The 19,218-nt window shown below is 57.3% G+C and overlaps 12 protein-coding genes across 12 annotated transcripts; 4 read left to right on the forward strand and 8 right to left on the reverse strand.

Annotated features, from left to right (window-relative positions):
- Nucleotides 1-298: 298 nt before the first annotated feature.
- On the reverse strand, nucleotides 299-970 carry SCHCODRAFT_01082776 (uncharacterized protein; the record flags this gene model as incomplete). Its single annotated transcript, XM_003037316.2, has 4 exons — nucleotides 299-511; nucleotides 561-630; nucleotides 679-765; nucleotides 819-970. 4 exons carry the CDS (start codon nucleotides 968-970, stop codon nucleotides 299-301), a joined length of 522 nt encoding a protein of 173 aa, XP_003037362.2.
- A 1,174-nt stretch (nucleotides 971-2,144) lies between these two features.
- SCHCODRAFT_02156093 (uncharacterized protein) lies at nucleotides 2,145-3,709 on the forward strand. The gene is made up of 2 exons (XM_050341947.1): nucleotides 2,145-2,427; nucleotides 2,482-3,709. Exons 1-2 carry the CDS (start codon nucleotides 2,413-2,415, stop codon nucleotides 3,622-3,624), a joined length of 1,158 nt encoding a protein of 385 aa, XP_050202235.1. The 5' UTR covers nucleotides 2,145-2,412; the 3' UTR covers nucleotides 3,625-3,709.
- Nucleotides 3,710-3,729: 20 nt separating this feature from the next.
- SCHCODRAFT_02468104 (uncharacterized protein) lies at nucleotides 3,730-4,063 on the forward strand (the record flags this gene model as incomplete). Its single annotated transcript, XM_050342669.1, has 3 exons — nucleotides 3,730-3,825; nucleotides 3,876-3,944; nucleotides 3,995-4,063. Coding segments are annotated over 3 exons (234 nt in total), but the record flags the coding sequence as incomplete, so codon positions are not given.
- Nucleotides 3,904-5,063, reverse strand: SCHCODRAFT_02611130 (uncharacterized protein). Its single transcript, XM_003037315.2, has 2 exons — nucleotides 3,995-5,063; nucleotides 3,904-3,944 (listed from the first exon to the last, which is right to left on the reverse strand). Exon 1 carries the CDS (start codon nucleotides 4,954-4,956, stop codon nucleotides 4,366-4,368), a length of 591 nt encoding a protein of 196 aa, XP_003037361.1. The 5' UTR covers nucleotides 4,957-5,063; the 3' UTR covers nucleotides 3,904-3,944; nucleotides 3,995-4,365.
- A 644-nt stretch (nucleotides 5,064-5,707) lies between these two features.
- Nucleotides 5,708-6,073, reverse strand: SCHCODRAFT_02611134 (uncharacterized protein; the record flags this gene model as incomplete). Its single annotated transcript, XM_050344460.1, has 1 exon — nucleotides 5,708-6,073. A coding segment is annotated over exon 1 (294 nt), but the record flags the coding sequence as incomplete, so codon positions are not given.
- Nucleotides 6,074-6,590: 517 nt separating this feature from the next.
- SCHCODRAFT_02156116 (guanine nucleotide binding protein, alpha subunit) lies at nucleotides 6,591-9,159 on the forward strand. Its single transcript, XM_003038650.2, has 15 exons — nucleotides 6,591-6,896; nucleotides 6,953-6,988; nucleotides 7,038-7,294; nucleotides 7,344-7,663; nucleotides 7,726-7,778; nucleotides 7,830-7,895; nucleotides 7,961-8,025; nucleotides 8,080-8,083; nucleotides 8,140-8,168; nucleotides 8,225-8,299; nucleotides 8,400-8,577; nucleotides 8,645-8,662; nucleotides 8,722-8,786; nucleotides 8,836-8,869; nucleotides 8,926-9,159. Exons 1-15 carry the CDS (start codon nucleotides 6,695-6,697, stop codon nucleotides 8,973-8,975), a joined length of 1,452 nt encoding a protein of 483 aa, XP_003038696.1. The 5' UTR covers nucleotides 6,591-6,694; the 3' UTR covers nucleotides 8,976-9,159.
- A 127-nt stretch (nucleotides 9,160-9,286) lies between these two features.
- Nucleotides 9,287-11,114, reverse strand: SCHCODRAFT_02156187 (uncharacterized protein). Its single transcript, XM_050341948.1, has 3 exons — nucleotides 10,829-11,114; nucleotides 10,636-10,781; nucleotides 9,287-10,575 (listed from the first exon to the last, which is right to left on the reverse strand). The coding sequence occupies exons 1-3, from the start codon at nucleotides 11,026-11,028 to the stop codon at nucleotides 9,344-9,346; spliced, it is 1,578 nt and encodes a 525-aa protein (XP_050202238.1). The 5' UTR covers nucleotides 11,029-11,114; the 3' UTR covers nucleotides 9,287-9,343.
- Nucleotides 11,115-11,461: 347 nt separating this feature from the next.
- Nucleotides 11,462-12,166, reverse strand: SCHCODRAFT_01081219 (translation initiation factor eIF4e; the record flags this gene model as incomplete). Its single annotated transcript, XM_003037314.1, has 4 exons — nucleotides 11,462-11,788; nucleotides 11,838-11,951; nucleotides 11,999-12,062; nucleotides 12,114-12,166. The coding sequence occupies 4 exons, from the start codon at nucleotides 12,164-12,166 to the stop codon at nucleotides 11,462-11,464; spliced, it is 558 nt and encodes a 185-aa protein (XP_003037360.1).
- A 731-nt stretch (nucleotides 12,167-12,897) lies between these two features.
- Nucleotides 12,898-14,105, forward strand: SCHCODRAFT_02488542 (mitochondrial carrier; the record flags this gene model as incomplete). Its single annotated transcript, XM_003038649.2, has 4 exons — nucleotides 12,898-12,961; nucleotides 13,008-13,335; nucleotides 13,394-14,018; nucleotides 14,073-14,105. The coding sequence occupies 4 exons, from the start codon at nucleotides 12,898-12,900 to the stop codon at nucleotides 14,103-14,105; spliced, it is 1,050 nt and encodes a 349-aa protein (XP_003038695.2).
- A 174-nt stretch (nucleotides 14,106-14,279) lies between these two features.
- On the reverse strand, nucleotides 14,280-15,356 carry SCHCODRAFT_02488527 (Phox-like protein; the record flags this gene model as incomplete). The annotated part of the gene is made up of 1 exon (XM_003037313.1): nucleotides 14,280-15,356. The coding sequence occupies one exon, from the start codon at nucleotides 15,354-15,356 to the stop codon at nucleotides 14,280-14,282; it is 1,077 nt and encodes a 358-aa protein (XP_003037359.1).
- Nucleotides 15,357-15,494: 138 nt separating this feature from the next.
- On the reverse strand, nucleotides 15,495-16,602 carry SCHCODRAFT_02721494 (uncharacterized protein; the record flags this gene model as incomplete). Its single annotated transcript, XM_003037312.3, has 3 exons — nucleotides 16,373-16,602; nucleotides 16,051-16,316; nucleotides 15,495-15,997 (listed from the first exon to the last, which is right to left on the reverse strand). Exons 1-3 carry the CDS (start codon nucleotides 16,417-16,419, stop codon nucleotides 15,495-15,497), a joined length of 816 nt encoding a protein of 271 aa, XP_003037358.1. The 5' UTR covers nucleotides 16,420-16,602.
- Nucleotides 16,603-17,134: 532 nt separating this feature from the next.
- On the reverse strand, nucleotides 17,135-18,931 carry SCHCODRAFT_02611150 (S-adenosyl-L-methionine-dependent methyltransferase). The gene is made up of 5 exons (XM_050344461.1): nucleotides 18,566-18,931; nucleotides 18,415-18,511; nucleotides 18,066-18,365; nucleotides 17,955-18,011; nucleotides 17,135-17,906 (listed from the first exon to the last, which is right to left on the reverse strand). The coding sequence occupies exons 1-5, from the start codon at nucleotides 18,923-18,925 to the stop codon at nucleotides 17,254-17,256; spliced, it is 1,467 nt and encodes a 488-aa protein (XP_050202239.1). The 5' UTR covers nucleotides 18,926-18,931; the 3' UTR covers nucleotides 17,135-17,253.
- Between the last annotated feature and the right edge of the window lie 287 nt (nucleotides 18,932-19,218).

Here is a 19,218-nt window from a genome sequence, read left to right on the forward strand (position 1 = left end):
GAGAAAGCTGCGATCGTGTGGTTCGCGGGAACGTCGGTGGCGCCTGTCGCTTGGATCCTTGTCATGATGGGGTGGTCGAACTCCCTGAGGGCTGCAGGTGCGTCGTCAGATTATATTGCAGCTGACGTGGCGGGTCCGTGGAAAAACAGTGGAAATTATTGCAAGGCATGTGCAGATAACTGGTACAGTATACTATATTGCAGGTAAGGTACGGAAATTATATGGTCGATCAATATCGTATGAGAGGTCGCCTCAGCAGCAGTGAGAATCCTTTGAGAGACAAAAAATGGCCAAGTAGCTAGTACGGTGAGCGTCTAATGGTCTTGTTGCGTGGGCGTGCCGTCTGAATTCTCTGCAGCGGTCTCGAGAATCTTGCGTAGACTTTCATTCTGCGGCAAGCAGTCAGCGAATGGTAGCGCTGCAAGGGACGAGATACACTTACAGCGCGTTCCAATTCCATGACCTTCATCTTCTCCATCACAGCGTCGTGCTGTAGTCCAGCTATCATGCTCTGCGAAGGCGCGTCAGGTTTCTGCAGTGGGCGCACAGTGAAGGTATACCTTGGCGACTTTGCCATTCAAGCCACGGAACACGTCCAGCTCCTCGAAAGCGACAGGCCAGAACCCGATGCTGCAGAGCGTCAGAATTACCAAAGAAATGACGTATTGGTGTACTGACCTTAGCAGCTGTGCGTGCAAGCGCTCTACATGGGCCTCGAGACTGGCGATGTAGATCGTCCGCCGGTGTGGCGCCCCGAGCGTACCTCTGAAGGCGAAGGTTGGTCATGTCCGCGGACGCAAAAGAGTGCTGAGACTCACAGCTCGTACGTCGAGAACAAGTGCTTCTCGAGCGCATGATTCCATATCTTCCTCGAGCTCCTCTCCTGCTTTGCAGCAAGGCGGGCATAAGGATGAACCAGGGCGAGGCGACGGGCCTTACGCGCACTCGGTGCAGCGGAGGATGCTGACATGGGAGGTCGACTACTCGTACTCGCACTCGTGCACGAGGACGATGGGGAGCAGTGCGCATCAGTCGATGAGCTCGTCGGCGATGAGCCACCGTCGGACGCCGAGGAGTTGGGCGAAGGCACGTTGAAGGCGAAGTTGGACATGCTGAGGATGCAGAAGGACGCAAGGTGCTCGAGATCCAGGTGCGAACGACGCCGCTTTATAACGTCTATATTAGGGCTCAATAATAGAAGCAAGCGGCGGGGTACCGAACGGTGGGCGGTCGGTGAAGGTACGAATAAAGTCCTGAGACACGATGAAAGGCGGAAAAAATCAATACACCGCGAGCGGAAGGTCTCACCCAGCGTTGGGAGAGATCTCGGCCGAGTGGGGAAGCTGGCGGAGCGGCGGGAGAGGTCGGGCGCCGCAGCGGCAGGCATCTGGCAGAATGGCACTGGCAGATCGTCATCGAACGCGTATCGGTTTCAGCGAACCCAATCTTGTCGAGACTGGTGTCTGGATCATGGCCGCAAAGGTTGTCCCGTAATCGGTAAAGTAGGAGAGATTTTCTTCTCCGGTGTTCATAAACATACGCGCTTGGTGTCGAAGGTACGCAGGAGAATTGCATGCGACTCTTCCTGGCAAAAAGTTCATCGCGGGTGCTGGCGAGCGGTGGCGGCGGCAGAGCGCCGTTTCTCTCCCGTTCCTCCTTCCCGCCTAGACATGATTAAGTGAAAAGAGGGTTCCGGTAACGGTGAAGCACCAGGGACAAATAGCTGCAAACAAATATCGCGGCTTCTTCCTGACGCTCATGCGGATACTTCCTTCCTTTGCGAGTCATCGAATTCCGTGCAAGGGACCGCGTCAGTTTGCTGAGCTGTGTATACTTACACGTAAACGCCAAACGGACAGCGTCGATCTGACATGAACGTCTGATCGACGACCGCCTTCGCGCCTTCTTCGCATCTCCCTCGCGTCCCTCTCAATTCATTCACCGGTTGTGTCCGATACAGCAAGGTCTCCCGGCATAGGCACACTGTTTGCGACAGATACACACGACGCTCGTATCTCCTGTTACCTCTTTTGGCGTCCCCACCGCCTCAGGATCGCTCTCACATCCGCTATTCCTCCAAGTGGCCGTTCTTCGGGCAGGACCTATGCCCGCAACTCGGCTTCTCATACCTGATGCGTATGTGGCCATTTGCTTATGCGGGGCTAGGAATACTGTCCGGAGGCCTTTCGCCGCCTTTTTGCCTCGACGGAAGAGGGTCCGTCCGGCATTTTCAAGTTCAGCGCTTAGCACACGTTACCTTCTATGGCCGGGGAAGATTCGACCATGACATCGTGCTTCTGATCATGCAAGTCACGGGCATCGCGTTTGCTCAGCTCAGTGCCCTTTATATCTCCGCCCTTGCTCTGTCGCATCTTTCATCCTGTCGCCCTTGATTCGCCTTCCTGAAGCACCATGTCCAGTTTCGGAGTACGCTCTCCTTGTTTTTTCTCCTCGTCCTTGTTCCACTGACAAGGTTCGCAGGAGAGTTTTGAGGCCCGCACCGACCTCCCAGATTTTTCTGCAGAGCAAGACACCTACGGCGCTGCTTCGGCACTTAACACGCGCGCAACATCGACTCCAACACATGCTTTTATGTCCGGTACAGCCGCTTCGTCCTTCCACTCTTCGTGGATGCAGCTTGGGGCGCCTACTTGCGGCGACGTCGCATTCTACGCGGACGATCAGCAGAAGGACAGCTCTTCGTCATATGGCACGCTATCGTCCACTGGCTACGGCGCGAGACCTGGATATATAGGACCCCCCAGCTTCGCATCCAACCGCTCGCTCGACGATAGCTCGTCTCACCCAGCTCACTCGTTCAGCCTGGGCAATGCGATGCTCAACGCCGGTGCCCCGCCGCTGGCGAACACGCCCCTCGGTCAATGGGGCCTCCACGACTCGACGTTCGACTCGCCATTCGCCCCTGTCGATCCCTCCGCGATTTTCCACAAAAATTCCTTTGCTTCTGTCGCAACGCCCACGTCGCAGGCGTGGAATTCCTGCAATTACGGTAGCGCGGCGTTTGGGGGTCTGTCGGCGTCCGAAGCTACGATTCGGGACGGTGCCATGCCCCATTCCGGACGTGTCTTCGCCGGGGGTGTCCCCAGGGAGTCCGTCGGCGGTGACACATACGCGTACCCCAGGCGCTCGCCGGCGCATCGGATGGTGTCGTCTCCTACTTGTATGACCACCGCGGGTGTTCCCAGGATTTCTGCGCCTTCGTCGAGCGTCGGTGCCGCGCAGATGGCCTATACTTCCGAGGGTCGCCGGCAGGTCGCGCCTATAGCGATTCCAGCGCCTCCCCTTGCTCACTCCTATGCGCCGTCGGGGTCGCCCACCAGCGCCTTACCCTCTCCCTCGCGACCCATGCACTCGAAGTCTTCTGAGATTTTTGGCAGCCGTCGGGACGGCGCGTCGCCACCCCAGCTTCTCCGTCGGGGGAGTGGCACGCTATCTTCGCCGTCCTCCTCGACTTCGTCTTCTCCGACATCGGCTACCTTCTCGTCGCCCTCGTTGTCGATGTCTGGCAGTGCTGGAACCGCCGCGGAGCGCAAGGCGCAGAGGAAGGCGCGTCGCGATGCCACTCAAGCGCTGAATGTCGGTCTTGCGCCCTCGAATCCGTGAGTCCTGCCTCGCTGATGATTGGATTGTCATTGATTTTTGGACAGTGAGGCGCTCTCGTCGCACGAAAAGAAGCGTTACTACCTCGAGTCGCTCGAGCAGTACGTGATGTACCTCCACGAGCAGCTCAAGCTCGTCGGGACGGACCCCGTGCCTTTGGAGAGGGTCTCCACTTACCGAGGACTGAGCAGTCGCTCTATCCGCGTAAGTCCAATCGATCTTCCTTTTGAGACGTTCGCTGACTGCTTGAGAAGACTCTCCTCGTCCACATGCGTAACGGCGTGGGCAAGCTCTCCCTTCGCACCGAGAATGAGGAACAGAAGGTTTGTTGGGCTCGTTTCCCGATACGTACAATTGCTGATTACCGTCGCAGTTCATCGAGCGCCGCGATGCTGTGTACAGCCAGGAGCTTGAGCCTCGCGCCCTACACGAGTACGAGCGGCACTTCGGCATTGCAACCGCGAGTAAAGTGACACATATGGGCGAACCGCTTGGGTCATCCCTGGGGAGCCTTGGCATAGCAGCTGTGAAAGGGGAAGATTGGTCGTCGAGCAGGTGTGCTGACGCACCGGACGCCGTAGATGCGAAGGATATCGTTGAGCAGGACAATAGTGGTACGTTGCTACAGGATGCTGGAGGTGCGGTAGTACTAGAAAGCCCTGGGGATGGGTCTAAAAAGTGAATCTAAGGTACAGGGTGGGCTGCTATGTACTTTTCGCGATATATCGATCCATCTCATGATCATCACAATATGTATCTGTTCTTCCCCAAGTCGCGCTCTGCCTGTGTGACCTTGCGATTGGGCACCATGGCTGCAGCGGTTACGGCGCGCGCCACCGTCTCTGCCTCGAGGAGGCCAGCCTCCACCGCCTTCTTCAGCACGCTTTTCAGCCAGTGCTGGCAGTTCCAGATGCCATCCGGCACCCTGACGGGTTCCCATGCTGCGATGCGCTCGAGGTGCTTTCGCTGCGGGAGGCTGAGGCGCCCGAGGAAGAAGGCATCTTGGGCCGCTGCAGTCATCATGTCTACCATGCCTGTGCGCGGGCCCCAGTTCGTGAGGTGTGTGTGTCCAGGATCTTGCTGGACCTCCAGCTTCCGGATCGCAGAGAGGCCTGCGAGCATAGGCCCGTCCGCCATCGCGCCCACCCGCCAGTCTGCAGACCAGTGATTCCCAGAGGGCCCGCCCTCGGTTGCGCGGAAGACGCGGAGGTAGACGTCTGCATCGCGATCAACGTCTTTGTGGATCCAGTCTAGGTCGGTAGGCGCGTAGCCCTCCCTGCCGAAATTGGGCAAATGGGGACCAACGATGACGGATAGTCTGAATGCGCAGGGCATGACACTGCGGCCTCTATCGGATAGTTATGGCGGCAGCTGGCGACCGCGGTCCGCGACGAATATAGGCGCTGCAGCCTTCCGGATGGACCGGGCGACGAGAGTCAGGGCAGCCTTGAACGTGAGAGACAAGAACGTATGTTTTGAATCCGCTGATCGCACGTGCAGAATCACGTTCCGCTTACTTCCGTTTGGGGAACGACAAGTGGCAGCAATCTGAGTGCGCGCCACCGCGCCCAGAGCTAGTTTAGGTTAGTGCCAAGGCCGTTATATGGCTTGTATTGTACTACTCTGACAGGGAGCAGGAAGGTCAATTCGCTCGTGATCGATTGACTTGAAAAAGGGAGACTGGGTGAAGGCCTGCGCATGGGTAAAGACCTTCTCAGTATATTTCAATCTCATACAGGAATTAAATGTCCAACTCGCATGCTCTTACTGCAAACATCGAAGGAAGTACGCCCACCTCCCCGCCGTTTGTTGTGATTTGTTTTGAGTGATGGGTCCTGTTGGACGCGGCCGTGTAATTTCATCTCTTCCTCCGCCCTTGTCTCGACCCACCGAAGCCTGCGCCGCTCGCGCGGCTCCCTGGAAACTCGCATCTTTGCGCAGACGATGGATGCGAGTAAAGCGCACGCGTGCTCGCCGGACCCGGGGACGGAATATCCGTTATGTTGCCCGGAGACCTTGTCAGAGTCAACGCATGGCAGAGAAGCTGCCGGATCGACGCGGAGTTCGATGCATGGGCACGCTACCCAGGACCCCGGAATATACGCACATAGGCCGTCCAGCGGTGCGGATAAATCGTGGGGCTTCCGGCCGGTAGGCCGGTCCAAAAAACGGTCAAATCGGGGGCCTGAGGGCTTGGAGGCCGGTCCAAAAACGCGGGTATACACAGGGGAGACAGGGAGGCCGTGCCGAAAAAGTGGATATCGGACGGTCGATTCGAACCGCCGACCTACCCTCAGACCAGACGCACGCGATACCGGTAAGCTAAGTGGCCGTTCTCTTACAGCGGGCAGTAGCACCCTAGATAGCCTCCCTGTGCCCATTGGCACCTTCTAGTAGACCATTGGCAGGCTCGATATTTCGAAGGACAGCGGTGTGTGGTAGCACCTCGAATGGGTATGGGAGGCAATAAGCTCTCTCTTTTGTACTTCTCAGCCTTCTTTTGTTGCAGACGCTACGCGCAGAGCGCGTAGGGACCCTGGAAGAAAAAAATCAGATTTTTCCCGATTTTATTGCCATTTTTGAGGCCGTCCCGAGAAAACGGATAAATTCTGGGGGTCCCGAGAGGCCGTCCCAGAAAACGGATAAATCTGGGGGTCGGGGACCCAAAAAAAAAGTGGATAAATGGGCGCCAGAGCCGGATTTTCCAGGACGGCCTTTGTGCGTATATTCCGGGGTCCTCGCTACCCTTCCTAGGAAGTCTCTCACATTCGCCTTGCTTCTTTGACTATGTTGGGCAGACGAACTCCTGAGAAGGCGCTTCATAGTCTCATATGCAGAAGCTAGGGGCAAGGGGAAGAGCCAAAGAGGCAGCGGCGGACGAGAACAAGGGTGTCTGCCCGCCTCACTAATCAGGCGACCGCGGGCAGGGTCATGCATATAAGATCTGATGGTAAGTTTACTCAACCTTCAATTGACCCATCTCACTCTCACGCTCCGTTGATACGCTTTCGTTCATAGGGCCGGCCTGCGGCCGATTGCTTCTTCCAACCCACCCTCACCTCCTCCCTCCACCATGCCCCGCCATTCCTTCACCGACCGAGACCCCCTCGATGCCGTCCTCGCCCCGCCCCCCAACGAGACCCCGGAGGAGAGAGAGAAGCGCATCGCCGCCGAAGTAGAGGCCAAGCGCGTCAGCGACGAGATCGACGCGCAGCTCAACAGGGAGCGCGAGCGCGAGAAAAAGAAGGCGCCGGCAGTCCGCGTCCTGCTCCTAGGTGCGTTCCATCGCCATCAAACGTGTTACACGACCCACTGACAAGTAAGCGTGCAGGGCAGAGCGAGTCGGGCAAGTCCACGACGCTTAAGAGTGCGTCTGCACGCATCACCCATATGTGCTGTTCCTCACTCCGCTTCAGACTTCCAGTTGATCAACTCCTCGAAGGCGTTCCAGAGGGAGCGTCCGACATGGGGCAATGTCATCCGGCTCAATGTCGTCAAGGCTATGCTGTTGATCCTGGACATCCTGAACCAGCTTCAGGCCGGTGCCGACTCGGAGGAGGAGGACTCGAAGCGAGTCGAGCTCACTCCCGATCTGCTCATGCTCAAGCAGCGGCTCGCACCCCTCTACTCACTGGAAGAGTCCTTCGCGGCACTCCTGAGCCCCGGTTTCAGGGTACGTCGAGACCCTGCCCTGCCACACGCCTCGGGCTCACCGTTGACAGGGCGAGAAGTCTCGGTCTAAATTGCGCGATAACGTGTTCAATATCAACGTCAACTCCGAAAAGTTCGGTCTGTCCCGCTTGTGGGGAGGAGGCAACATCCGGGAGAGCATCGACGGCGACCGTGATGTCGTCGACCACACAGGCGACGATGCGGCGGGCGATGCGCAGGCTGTTGCGCAACCGCGAAGATCTAACGATGACCCGGCACACGTCCTCCATATGATGGCGTCCGACATGGTCGCGCTTTGGTCCCATCCTACAGTGAAGAAACTGATGCGCGTGCGCGATCTCAAGGTCGGAGACATTGACCGAGGGGGCTAGTGAGTTTCACGATGCATCTATCTACTGCAGACGTTCTTGGCTGACTGGCTGGATTTCTTAGCTTCATGAACAAGCTGGAAACTGTCACCGACCCTGCCTACGTCCCAACTGATGGTTTGTCCCGTCTCTATCCTTTGCCTTGCATACGACTGACCGATCCCTCAGACGACATCCTCCGCGCTCGCATAAAGACCATGGGAGTCTCTGAGCATCGCTTCCGCCTGAAGACGGGTAAGCCTGATCGCCGAGAAGGTTTTGGGCAATGCATAGTGATCAAGTTTCAAAACGCCCTATAGGCCCCATGGGCAACCTGACCACCTCCGAGTGGCGTGTATTCGATGTCGGCGGCGCACGAAGCATGGTATGCCACCCATTCTAGTGCACTGCTGATGTGCTGATTAACTGCTTCCTATAGCGGGGTACGTCTATCGCCGCTGTTAGCACTGATGCGCACGGCACTAATGCCTCCCTGCAGCCGCTTGGGCGCCGTACTTCGACGACATCGTACGTATGGCGCATTGCCCCTGGCTACCACTATTGACCCGCCCGCATTTATCCAGGATGCCATAATCTTCCTCGCCCCCATTAGCTGCTACGACGAAGTGCTCGAGGAGGATCCCACGGTCAACCGCCTGGTACGTGCTATCTCGGAAATGCCCTCATCATATTTCCGGCCCACGCCGTGGCCTCCGTCGAGGCCATACCCGCCGCAGCGATCGCTGATCAAACGCACAGGAAGACTCGATGAAGCTGTGGCGAACGATATGCGAGAACCCACTTTTGAAGAACACCGACCTGATCTTGTTCCTCAACAAGTGCGACGTGATGAAGGAGAAGCTTCGCGTCGTCCCGTTCTCACAACACGTCGTCTCGTACAAAGGCCGCGATGACGACTTTGAGGGATGCGCGAACTGTATGTGGATCTCTCGGCTATGCTACCGTGTGCATACTGACCGTGCGTCCGATTCGCACAACCGCAGACCTGAAGCGCAAGTTCGGTGCGTCGCGAATACCTCGCTTGATGCGTCTCAATAACTGACATTGCTTCTCCTTGCAGGTCAAGTACACAAGTCCCACTCGCCGCAACAGCGACCATTCTACTGCCATATGACCAGCGTTACCGTCAGTGATGCTCCCTTCTTCTTCTCCTCGATATCAATCCTTGTCACAGGACACCAAATCCACACACGCTATCCTTGGCAATGGTACGTCAACTCTCATGTGTTTATGGCCTGCACTAAATGCTGATCCGCGAACTCAGTCAAGGACCTGCTTGTCCGAAAAAACCTGCTGAACAGCCATCTCGTATGATTCCTGTCCTCAGCTGTCGTGTTTTGTCATGGATGCGGACTCTAGGTACCGGTTTAGACATAGGGTTGTGGCTCCTCCCCCTCCCTCCGACTCCCTGCGACCTCCCCTCCTTCGGTTGTACGTATATAATCTTGGCGCCGTGGACGGTTGCTGTGCATGTTCTGCTGGCCACACATACACGCGTGATGTTGTTCCACTCATTCAGAGCATTGGTAGTCCTTGCAGGCAAGATAGGCGAAGTACATGGTTGCTAGACAAAGACATCGAAACAAGGTACAGTCATTAGAGTCCTTGGTACTTGAGATAGTTAGACGGTAGATCAACCTGGTGGTAGTACATTAAAGTCCAACGGTGGCAAGATCAGTCCTTTACATGTCCTGGTACGGCGGGAGCTCATCGTCGCCGTCACCGGGCTTGCGCGAAGTGCTCGGCTGGCGAGCGAGCTCCTGCTCGTGCTCCAAACGCTTACGCGCCTGCTCGGGGGTCTCGCTGGCAGCCTGCGAGTACTGCTCCGCCAGACGACGCTTCTCAGCCTCTGCGCTCTCAAAGTGCCCAGCTGCTCCCAATGCGGGCGGCGCCTCCTCGGCCACAGGCGTTGGGATGGAGGGCTTCACCGCAGGCGACGGGGACTTCAGGTCCTTCAAGGAGCCGCTCGAGGGACCGCCCGTCCCAGCAGACACGGGCATGCCCGTCTCAGCGACGGTCGGGGTCACCGGCGGCAGTTGACCGTTCTCCGACGAGACGATAGGCGGCGGGGAACCCGAGGACATGGATGGGACGTGCCCGCGGGCAGGTCCCGCGGGAATGGGCGCGGGCGACTGGTTCAGAGAAGCCGGATCGAGAGGCGGCGACTGTGCCTTGCTCGTGTCGATACGCGGGGAAGGGATGTCAACGACAGGCTTGGTGGAGGGTATCGGGACGGGCGCGGCAGCCTTCGGGGATCCTGCCACACCGGGAGGCGGGCCAGGGGGCGGCGTATACTGTCCACTGGGGTGCGGGTCCATGTTGGAGGTATCGATGCTAGACAGCTCGCTGGCGTGGCTCTCACCAAAGCTGATGGTATCGTGGCGGGAGAGGTCGCCCTGGCCGTGAATCGGAAGCTCGACCTGACCGGTCTTGTAATCATCGAGGGCGCGCTGAAGGGCGGCACGAGCAGCACCGGTGATCTTCTGACCGGTGTATGGCTGGTTCGGCGTAGGAGGGACCGAGGGGAGGGCATCGATGATGCGAGGCGCAGCCTGGGAGAGAATGACGAGCTTCTCGCCGTACTCACGCAGCGCCTCCCACTTCAATAGCTCACTTTCGCGCACTGCCTTGCGCTTGAGGAGCTCGACCTCCTTCTCGCCAGCATCGCTCTCGACCTCTACCCTCTGCAACTGCTCGCGCAGACCAGCAAGCTTCTGTTCGTACCCGCGGCTCTTCTCGGTCTCAAGGCGTCCAATTTGGTTCTCGAGGGTGGTACGGAGCTGCCGCTTCGGAGCGAGCGCCGTCTCCGCATCGCGGAGAGCCTTGAGGGGCGCACGAGCAGCCACGAGCTTCGCAGAGAGCGTGGTGGAGAGGGAGCCCTGGATGAAGTTGAGGTATGCAAGACGATCGGTTACTAGCATATGATGTCAGTCAGCAACACGGTGGCGCGGACGGTCGCGACGTCGTCACTCACCATCCTTAAGATCCTCGTCCTCGTTCTGTCCCCAAGTGTAGAGCTCCTTGCTCTGGGCTTTCGCATCCCGCGAGAGAGACTCGAAATCGAGCGCGATGCCCTTCTCGACGGTGATAATCTTCTGAACTGGGGAAGTCGATCTGAAGCTCCTGAAGTCAGCACCAGCACCGCAAACACCAAGAATTGTACTCACGCGTACTGCTGACCAAACGTCCTGAGCTGATTGTGAATCGATTCGAGGGCGAAGTTCCTGTGGCCAGTGCTATGGCCTGTGGCGGCGGTCTCAGTCTGAGCCGCCTCGGGGCTGGTAGGACGCCCAGCGTGGACACCAGCAGCGCTAATTGCAGACTGGGCCTTGTCGGCGATGGAAGATAGGAATCCTGGGACGGGCATGGTGGTTGAGAGTAAGGAACACGAGCAGCGACGATGCCAAGGTTATAAGGGCAGATCAAAGGCGATGACCTCACAGCTTTCGTACATCATGCGCAGCCAACGCGACGGAGTCTCTAAATCATGCCCTTTTCAAGAGAAATAAGCCTGATTATGCCCTGAGCGCTGCAGGACAGCCTCAATAAAACAGTAATGTAAGAAGAAACATCGTAAGCGTACAGGACAAACGCAGCTCGGTCCTAGGGACCAGCGTGAAGAAAGAGATGATAAGCAACGAGCCAGACCTAAGGTCGGCGCGAGACGTACGCACATAGGCTATCCTAGATGAAGATGTACAACCACAGCTACCAGCTCTCGAGGGCGCAAGTGAGGGGTAAGTACATTTGTGTCATTAGCGCGAGGTTCCAAAGGGATGACATCCACTAAAGCATTAGATTTACGCGATTAGCTTCTTCGCACTCTTTCCCTTCTTCTCCGAGTCCTTGTGTGACAAGAACTCGACCTCCGTCGCGAGAGGACCACCAAGCTTGGCACCGTCCGCGTAGCCAAGGACCGACGTTTTGAAGTGCTTGCCGATCTGCTCAATCCGAGTCTTGAGCTGATCCTCTGGCGAGGACGGTGCGAGCCGCGTCCATATCGAGATACGATAGAACTGCGGTCGTGTAGAGACGATGACACCCGTAATAAGAGACTCTGGCGCGGGGCTGTCGGGGCTCTCCCTGACCAAAGTGGGATCAAACGTCTCGCCGATTGCGGCCAACATCTTGCCACGGCGTTAGATGGCGCAAGAAGCAGAGAGCGAATATACTCACTGTGTAGAGCCACATTCTGTCAACAACACTCCGGTGCTTCTCCTTGGGAAGCTGGATGCTCCACTTCCCACCGTTCTTGTTGGCATCGTCCTCCCAAGCAGGGATAATCCCCTCCTGCACCAAAAATGAGATGGATCGCGAGATAAAGAACAGAGACGTACCTTGAAGAGGTAGTAATTTGCCTTTTGAGGCAATTGAGAGGGCGGTATTATGTTGTTATACAGCCTGCGCGTGTTCTGTTAACGTATGTTCCGACTTCATTTCGTTGAAACTCACCCCCAGAACTCCTCCACGCTGTCAAAACTGATTACACGCTTGATATCCTCCATCCAGCCTTGAGCAGCCGCGGGACCAGGTGTAGAAGGAGCGGGGGTTGGAGGGAACGCCGACATAGGCGTCTGAGGGAGGTTGCGCCCCTTGGTGGCAGGGGAGTCAAACCATAGGGTCCAAGGGGAGTAGAGGGGGTGCTGTGGGGAGGGATGCAGATCAGTAACCTTTCATCAAGATCACGAAATGCAGCACGCACCTTTACGTTGAAGTTGGTAGGATCGGTGAAGACGGTTCTGATGTTCTCGGCCTGTGCCTGCATGTCGACCTCTGGGAGCTCACCAGGCTCCTGGGACTCAGAGCTCTGCTCACCAGGAGCGGCCTCAGAGTCTGGTTTATCTGCCAACGCGGCCGAGAGCGCAGCTTTCGAGGCCTGTGCGGCGGGGGGAGGGAGGGAGGACGCCATCTGGGGGACTTGTGCGATATCGAAGACTGTTGATGTGCGCAGGAGATGTGGAAATACTCTATGTGCGGTCGGACGCGGGTATTGTTGCGATCGGACGAGACGAGATGGTTGTTGGAAGCAGCTTTGGAATTCGCCCGCTTTTTCGCCAACTCGAGAAAGGCAGGCTGACTAAGACGCTCGCGAGAGATAAGATCACGGTCCGGTGTCGGTCCGTTGCCGGCGATAAGCGCCGATCAGCTTCGGCCGCTCGGCGCGACGTATTTCTGACGCCGCCGAGGATCCGCGCAGGTCTCTTGCTCCCGTCCTCCACCTTCCCAGTCGCCTCGCATGGATCCCTTCAATGCAAAGCTCATCGCTGCTGCGACGGGCTCCATGGTCACCGCCCTGACCAGTACGTGCGTTGTCGAGCAGTAAGACTTTGTACTCACCGGCTCCAGTGACTCCCTTCGATGTCGTCAAGACCCGACTGCAGACACAGGCGCCAGTCCCCCGCGAACCCCTCTTCCCCAATCCCCCGCCAGACACTTGCTGTCAGCCTGCAGGGCAGCCATGCGTTAACACTAGTAACAATGGCAAGACGACCAGGATGAATACATCTCGCAGCCTATCCTCCTTGGCACGACCGGTCACGCAAGAGCTGGGAGTGTGTGTATGGCACGACGGGACGATGCAGCGGGAACGCGTCACGGGCTTCTTCGATGCTGCACGACACGTATGGCGAGCCGAAGGCATACGGGGGCTGTGGAAGGGTGCCGGAACTTCACTGTGCGTCCGCTACCCATCGGTATGCTAACTAAGATGCTGACCCGCTGACGTCGTGCAGTGCTATCGGAATGCCTTCAGCAACCGCGTACATGCTCACGTACGACCATTTGCTCCGCGTAACACTACCCCCGCTCCTACCCGCATCAATCGTTCCCCTCTTCGCTGGCGTTATTGCACGGTCATCCATTACGGCGATCGTATCACCATTAGAGCTCCTCCGCACAAACCTTCAGTCCACCCCTGTCTCCGCTGCCAACCCTCACACCCTTCGCTCCGTCACAACGTCATTAAGCCGGCTAGTGACTTCGCAAGGTGTCCATTCGCTCTGGAGAGGCCTTGTGCCAAGCTTGTGGCGAGATGTACCCTTCTCGGGAATATACTGGGCAACCTACGAGGGCCTCAAGAAGCGGATGATGCGCAGAGGACACGAAGGCGCCACCCTCGCCTTCTTCTGTGGCGCGACGAGTGGAATGACGGCCGCCCTCTTGACTTCGCCCTTCGACGTCTTGAAGACACGCCGTCAGGCCATCGTCATGTCCGAGACCGCACCAAGAGGCCTATCCACCGTGGCAGTCATGTCCAACATCATACGGACGGAGGGGACGTCGGCGCTTTTCGCAGGCCTCGCACCTCGAATGGCCAAAATTGCTCCGGCGTGCGGTATCATGATTGCATGCTTCGAAGTGAGTACAGTCACGGTTATCTGATAATCGCACGTTACTCATGGTGAATCATAGGGGATTGGCAAAGCGTTGGCAAGGCCTGAGTAGAGGCGACCGTGTACGGGTGGAGGAGCATCGGATTTCACTGTCAGCATCATAGGATTATATGGCACTATCATATTATTTACTATACACCCATCCGCGCGGAACCTAGTACTGTATCATGCATGTATATCGTGTGTAAGATGCAGGTCGTGAGCGTCGTAAGTGAAGGAACAACCGTTATCCTAGTCTAGCCATCTGCCGCCCCGCCTTCGTGAGCTTGCCGCCCACCTTGTCGACGTCCTCGGTGAGTTCGTCGAGCAAGGTGTTCTGGTAAGCGATTTCGCTACCGATAGCCTCGCCCATTTGTCGTTGACGGGCAAGGATGGTGGTCAGCTGGCTGAGCTGATCGTCTTGTCGTTGCATCTGCACTTGCTGCAGACCGAAGACACCGACGTTGTCAAGTGGTCGCGTCTCCTCCGTCTCCTGGGGCTTTGCCTTCTGCCCGAAGACACGCGCGAACGGCTTCGCAGATCCCGCACCTCCCAGCAGCGCCTCCCTATCAGAGTCGGGTGCGGGCTGCGCTGCGTATCCTCCTCGGCTCTGTGGTGAGGTGGAGGACCAGCGCGCGACAGTGAGCATCTTGCCCAGCTTCTCGCACTCGTCCTGCAGTCGCCCGACCATATCTGTTCGCCGCTGGAGCTCCCCCTCGCTCATGCCTCCCATCCCCAGTTCCTGCAGGCCGCGCGCGAGTGTGCCTATGCGAGGGATGATCTTTGCAAGCTTGGTCTTCGCGCCGACATTTGCTTTGTGCGCTGCAGGGACGTCGCCGCGATCGGTCAGCGCGTCGCGCTTATTGACGTCCGCGCGCACGTCGCGGAGATCGTTCTCGAGCTCAGTGTGTGCGTCGATCCAGGAAGAGGCACTGAAAGTCGTCGGAGCATGATTCGCCGCGCGGCTGACGGGGACTCCGAGGAACTGCTTGAACACCAAGCTGTCGCGCCAGCGATCGTCGCGTGCAGAGATGATCGCGCGAAGGTACTGCTCCAATCCAGCTTTGCGCTCTTCCAGCATAGCCTGGTCCTTCTTCGAGCGGAAGAGGGAGACGGAGAACGCGTGTTTGGGCGGCAGTTCCGCAGGCGGCGGAGCGCCTGTATCGCGCGCCAGGTCGGCGTGCAGGTCGGCGAATTCAGAGTAGCGGCGCCATATCTGCCAGGCGCGGACGTTCGCCTGGACCTCAATGCGGTAGACGATGTGCGCCTTGGGGTCGAGCCGCTCCTCGTAGCTGCGAATGTGCACGGCCTGGATGGCGGTCATGGTCAAGCCGCGCCTTGCCTCTTTTGGCGATCTCATTGTTCGTGCATGGCATTGGCATTGGAATGTGTACGTCATGCAATCAACGTGAAGAATACAGTGAATAAATAGTTCCTAGTTCCCTAAGTTACAGATCATACCCTACTGGCTCCGGAGAACCATTTCCCAAGTCCCGTCCTCAACGTTCCGCATGAGGCCCTCGAATACGGTGAGCTCGCAAAGAAAGTCCACACGCCGCAACTTGTCTGGCTGCATTGCGCCGCAACGACGCCAGCAAGCCCTGCGAATATCATCTCGGTCGTCGTCGCATAGCTCTTCGTTGTCTACATCTTCCACACGCAATGCAACACTCAGATGAGTGTGTAACTGAGTCAGAACATCATGGACGGTGACAGCTCTGCCCGCCGCCCCGACGATGTCGATATACCACGGCAAACGATAGTGGTAGAGGCGCATATGTGCCACTGGTGGCTGAGTCGCGGATCGCATCAGGTCGCTAGGCGTCAATGGACCCAGCTGCGTAGGTCGAGACAGCTGTATGCATCGGGCGTGCATGGGAGGGAAACGCAGATCATGACAGATGGGCGGATGGGGTAACTTGTGGGCAAGAATGTCTAGTAGATCCCTAGGCGTCGGGTCGTGGGCTTCGGCGAAAGGGAGGTGAGATGGCAAATGCGGTAGAGTCCTGCACACGTACTGATCGTTATGTTCCTCCCCTTCTGCGACGTTGTCGCTCCTGCATGGGCGATGAAGTCCGGCCGCCAATCGAGGGGTCGTGGGATGTATTGACGCGCTCTGGGTGGCGAGCGAGTGACACCGTAGCCGTGTACTGGGGACGAGCTCGTGCTTGCCACCGGATGATGAGGTTCGAGGGGTGCGTATGTGCTGTAGGGGCTGCTGGTGTCGCTCTGCGCCCCCGCGTCATAGGCATAGCCGTACTGCTGTAGAGAGTTTAGGTTCAGCCTGTTCCGACGGAGAGATCAGCGTCTGCAACTTCGCGAACACGACAGGCAACGCACTCAGGCTGTAGAGTGTAGTCGTAGGCGCGATTCCCTCGATGCGACATGGTTGTGGAAGAACAGCAAGTTGACTCACCTACAGCATCGCAAGCGCCGTATTTAAGGCATTCCCGGGACTGCTGTGATCAATGTTGGCGCGTTGAGAAAGGCCCACGCTGTGCACGTAGATTGGCGCCCGAGGCTGTACGATAGAAGCCGACGCTGCGTAGCTAGGTCTGCGCAAGCACCTAAAAGCTAGTCAATGACTCGATTCCTGGCACCCACGGTCGTTAAGCGCCCATATCGGCTCCCGGTTGCAGAGCTACTCAAAGCTAGTCATTAGAGAGCTGCCGCCTCTCGAGCAGAGCTGCAAGAATTCTCCCATCGCGGACCTTGGCACCTAAGTTGAGTCGAGTACGGAGCGTCCCAAATGCCGTAACAGATCCACAGGACTTACCGTGTAACTGTACATCCAGGGGGTTCAGGTTGATGATGCTCCTTGTCGTTGAGTTAGATGAATGGGCCTCGTGATCGCTCACCGCATCGATTGAGCGCTGATTGCGGTATTGATAAATTGGGAAACAGCATTGTGCAACAGCTTAAAAAGGCATCAATTGAGCAAGAAGGCCGCCACCCCGAGTCTGCGGCTGCTGACGCGTACGGCTTCCCTCGCCGTGAGCTCACTTGCGCCTTCTAGAACGATGTCAACAGTACAAACCGACTGCTGCAGGCTGACGCTGCATTGCGCCGCTCGATTGCGCGAGCGTGAATGAACACAGGCGGCGGCCAACCATAAGGACGTATTACCGAAAGCGCTGCTTGATATGGAAATCCGTTCGTTCGTGTTGACGCCGCAAACAGCTATGCACGATAGTCTGAGTACGTGGCTGAGTACCTCAGCATCATGCATTCCCTCGTTGACCGGATACAATAACGAACCGCGCACCTGCGCTGAAGTATACCTCCATCAAAGCCCCAAACGCCCACCACCCCCTCCCCCTGCTCTTGAGAAAGCGCACGAAACCTGGAAAGACCTCGTCCGTGATGTCCTCAAGCGTAACGTCGACATAGCCTATTTGTTCCATGTTCTTGACGTACGTCGTCTTGGTCCATACGTTGTCGGAAGGCATCATCCTCAAGGCCGCGCGGATCAGCTTGGAACGATGCGTATCCAGAGTAAGATCGTCGAATGCGATGTCCGCAAGTGCGATACGTCCTCCGACTGCGAGGTTGCTCAGTGCCTGCTGGAGGAAAGCTTTGCGCGTTTGGAAGTGATAGGCGCAGTCGAGCGCGAGGATAGTGTCGAAACGCAGGTCGTCCGCAGGGTTGAAGGGATGCTTGACATGTTCTGGTCTGCGGACAGCATCGGCGCAGTACAGGGTGACTGACTGCGGCCTTGCGGTCTCTGGCAGCGCCTGCACGAATCGTTCAACTCGCCGCGTCGAACGACGAGCATGCGCAGGCAGGCTGGTGATCCCGACCAAATGCGCGGGGACAGGTACGTCTGGATGTCGCAGCAGAAGTAAGAGGGATTCCCCTGTCCCATGTCCGACGTCTGATCGTCATGTCAATCAGACCCTTCCTTGATGATGTAGGAGCGTACCTAAGACCCTCCCATTCGGCCGTGGTCGTGCTGCCTGCACCATACGAAGGGCAAGAGCTTGATACACGTAGCGTCAGAGCATATACCGCGAGCATCCGGAGCTGCGCATACCTTCACAGGCAGTGGGTAAATCGCTCGTGTTTTTCCAGTAGCCCATGTTCAGCCATTCAGTCTTGGGATCGACGTTTATGGGATCACCCATGCGTCTATTTAAGGCCAGATGAAAGAGACCGTATGGGTCGTCGCCGCGCGAGCTCAGCCTCTTCAGAGCAACTCCCAAGATTGAGAGCGCGATCAGATGATGAGAGGTATAAACAAGGCCGGAAAGGACGAGGACGAGAATTGCAAGGCCAGACGTATGCACGTTTGACTGCTTGGTAGACTCGTCGACTAAGAGGACGCGGCGGCTGCCTGACCTTCAGAGATGGGCATACAGTTTGTCAAGAAGACGCAAGCATACCGTGCTTCCCCTCAAGTTGGGCCCTGATCCGCTCGTTCCCCTCACGGTGGGACTTGATCATCGTCCTCAAAATGTATGGCATGAAGAAGAAGAGCGCCTGTTCAGCGAGTTTGTAAGCGGATAAATGAGGTAGAAAGAGAGGAAAATGCACCTGAACCTCGACATCCTCCGTCATTTCCGCGCTTCCCTCGTCCTTCCCCCGCACGCGCCACCGCTGCTGCAAGCGAGTGCCCATCGGCGCGTTGACCGTCACGTCTGTGCCTTCATCCTTTGGTTCAAAGAGCGCGTCGTACGTCGTTGTGCTAGACCATAGCCCCAGTACGTCCAGCTTATCGGTTATTGTGTACTTCAGAGGATTGGACGGGTCGACCTTGCGGTCGATAACCAGGGAACCACCGCTGACCATACGGTCGGGGTCATGCAAATATTGAATGACAGCGTCGGTAGGCGCGTTGATCGGGGTAGTAGAGGAGACCGTACGCGTCAGGACGAGAGGCCATGGAAGCGGCATGGCGGTAGGGTGCAAGCTTGAAGGACCACGTGATCCACTCAAATAACAGTATCGTCGCGACCTCAAAAGCAGGGAACCCTCGCTATCTCTCGCTGCCGTACTTAGCGTACCTTGATGACCATTCAAGGACCCCCAGAATACAATTGAATGGGCTCAGGCCTTCCATTCGGTATAGACGCGTGTCAAGGATCCGCCACTAGGCGACGATGTGGTTCATGCCAGTCGTAAGCGTTGCCAAAGCGTTGCACCCAGCACGCGCAGAATTCGACGTAAGACAGGGGAACAAAGCATGA

The sequence above is a fragment of the Schizophyllum commune genome (assembly GCF_000143185.2).
Source record: "Schizophyllum commune H4-8 unplaced genomic scaffold SCHCOscaffold_2, whole genome shotgun sequence".
NCBI classification, from domain to species: Eukaryota; Fungi; Basidiomycota; class Agaricomycetes; order Agaricales; family Schizophyllaceae; genus Schizophyllum; species Schizophyllum commune.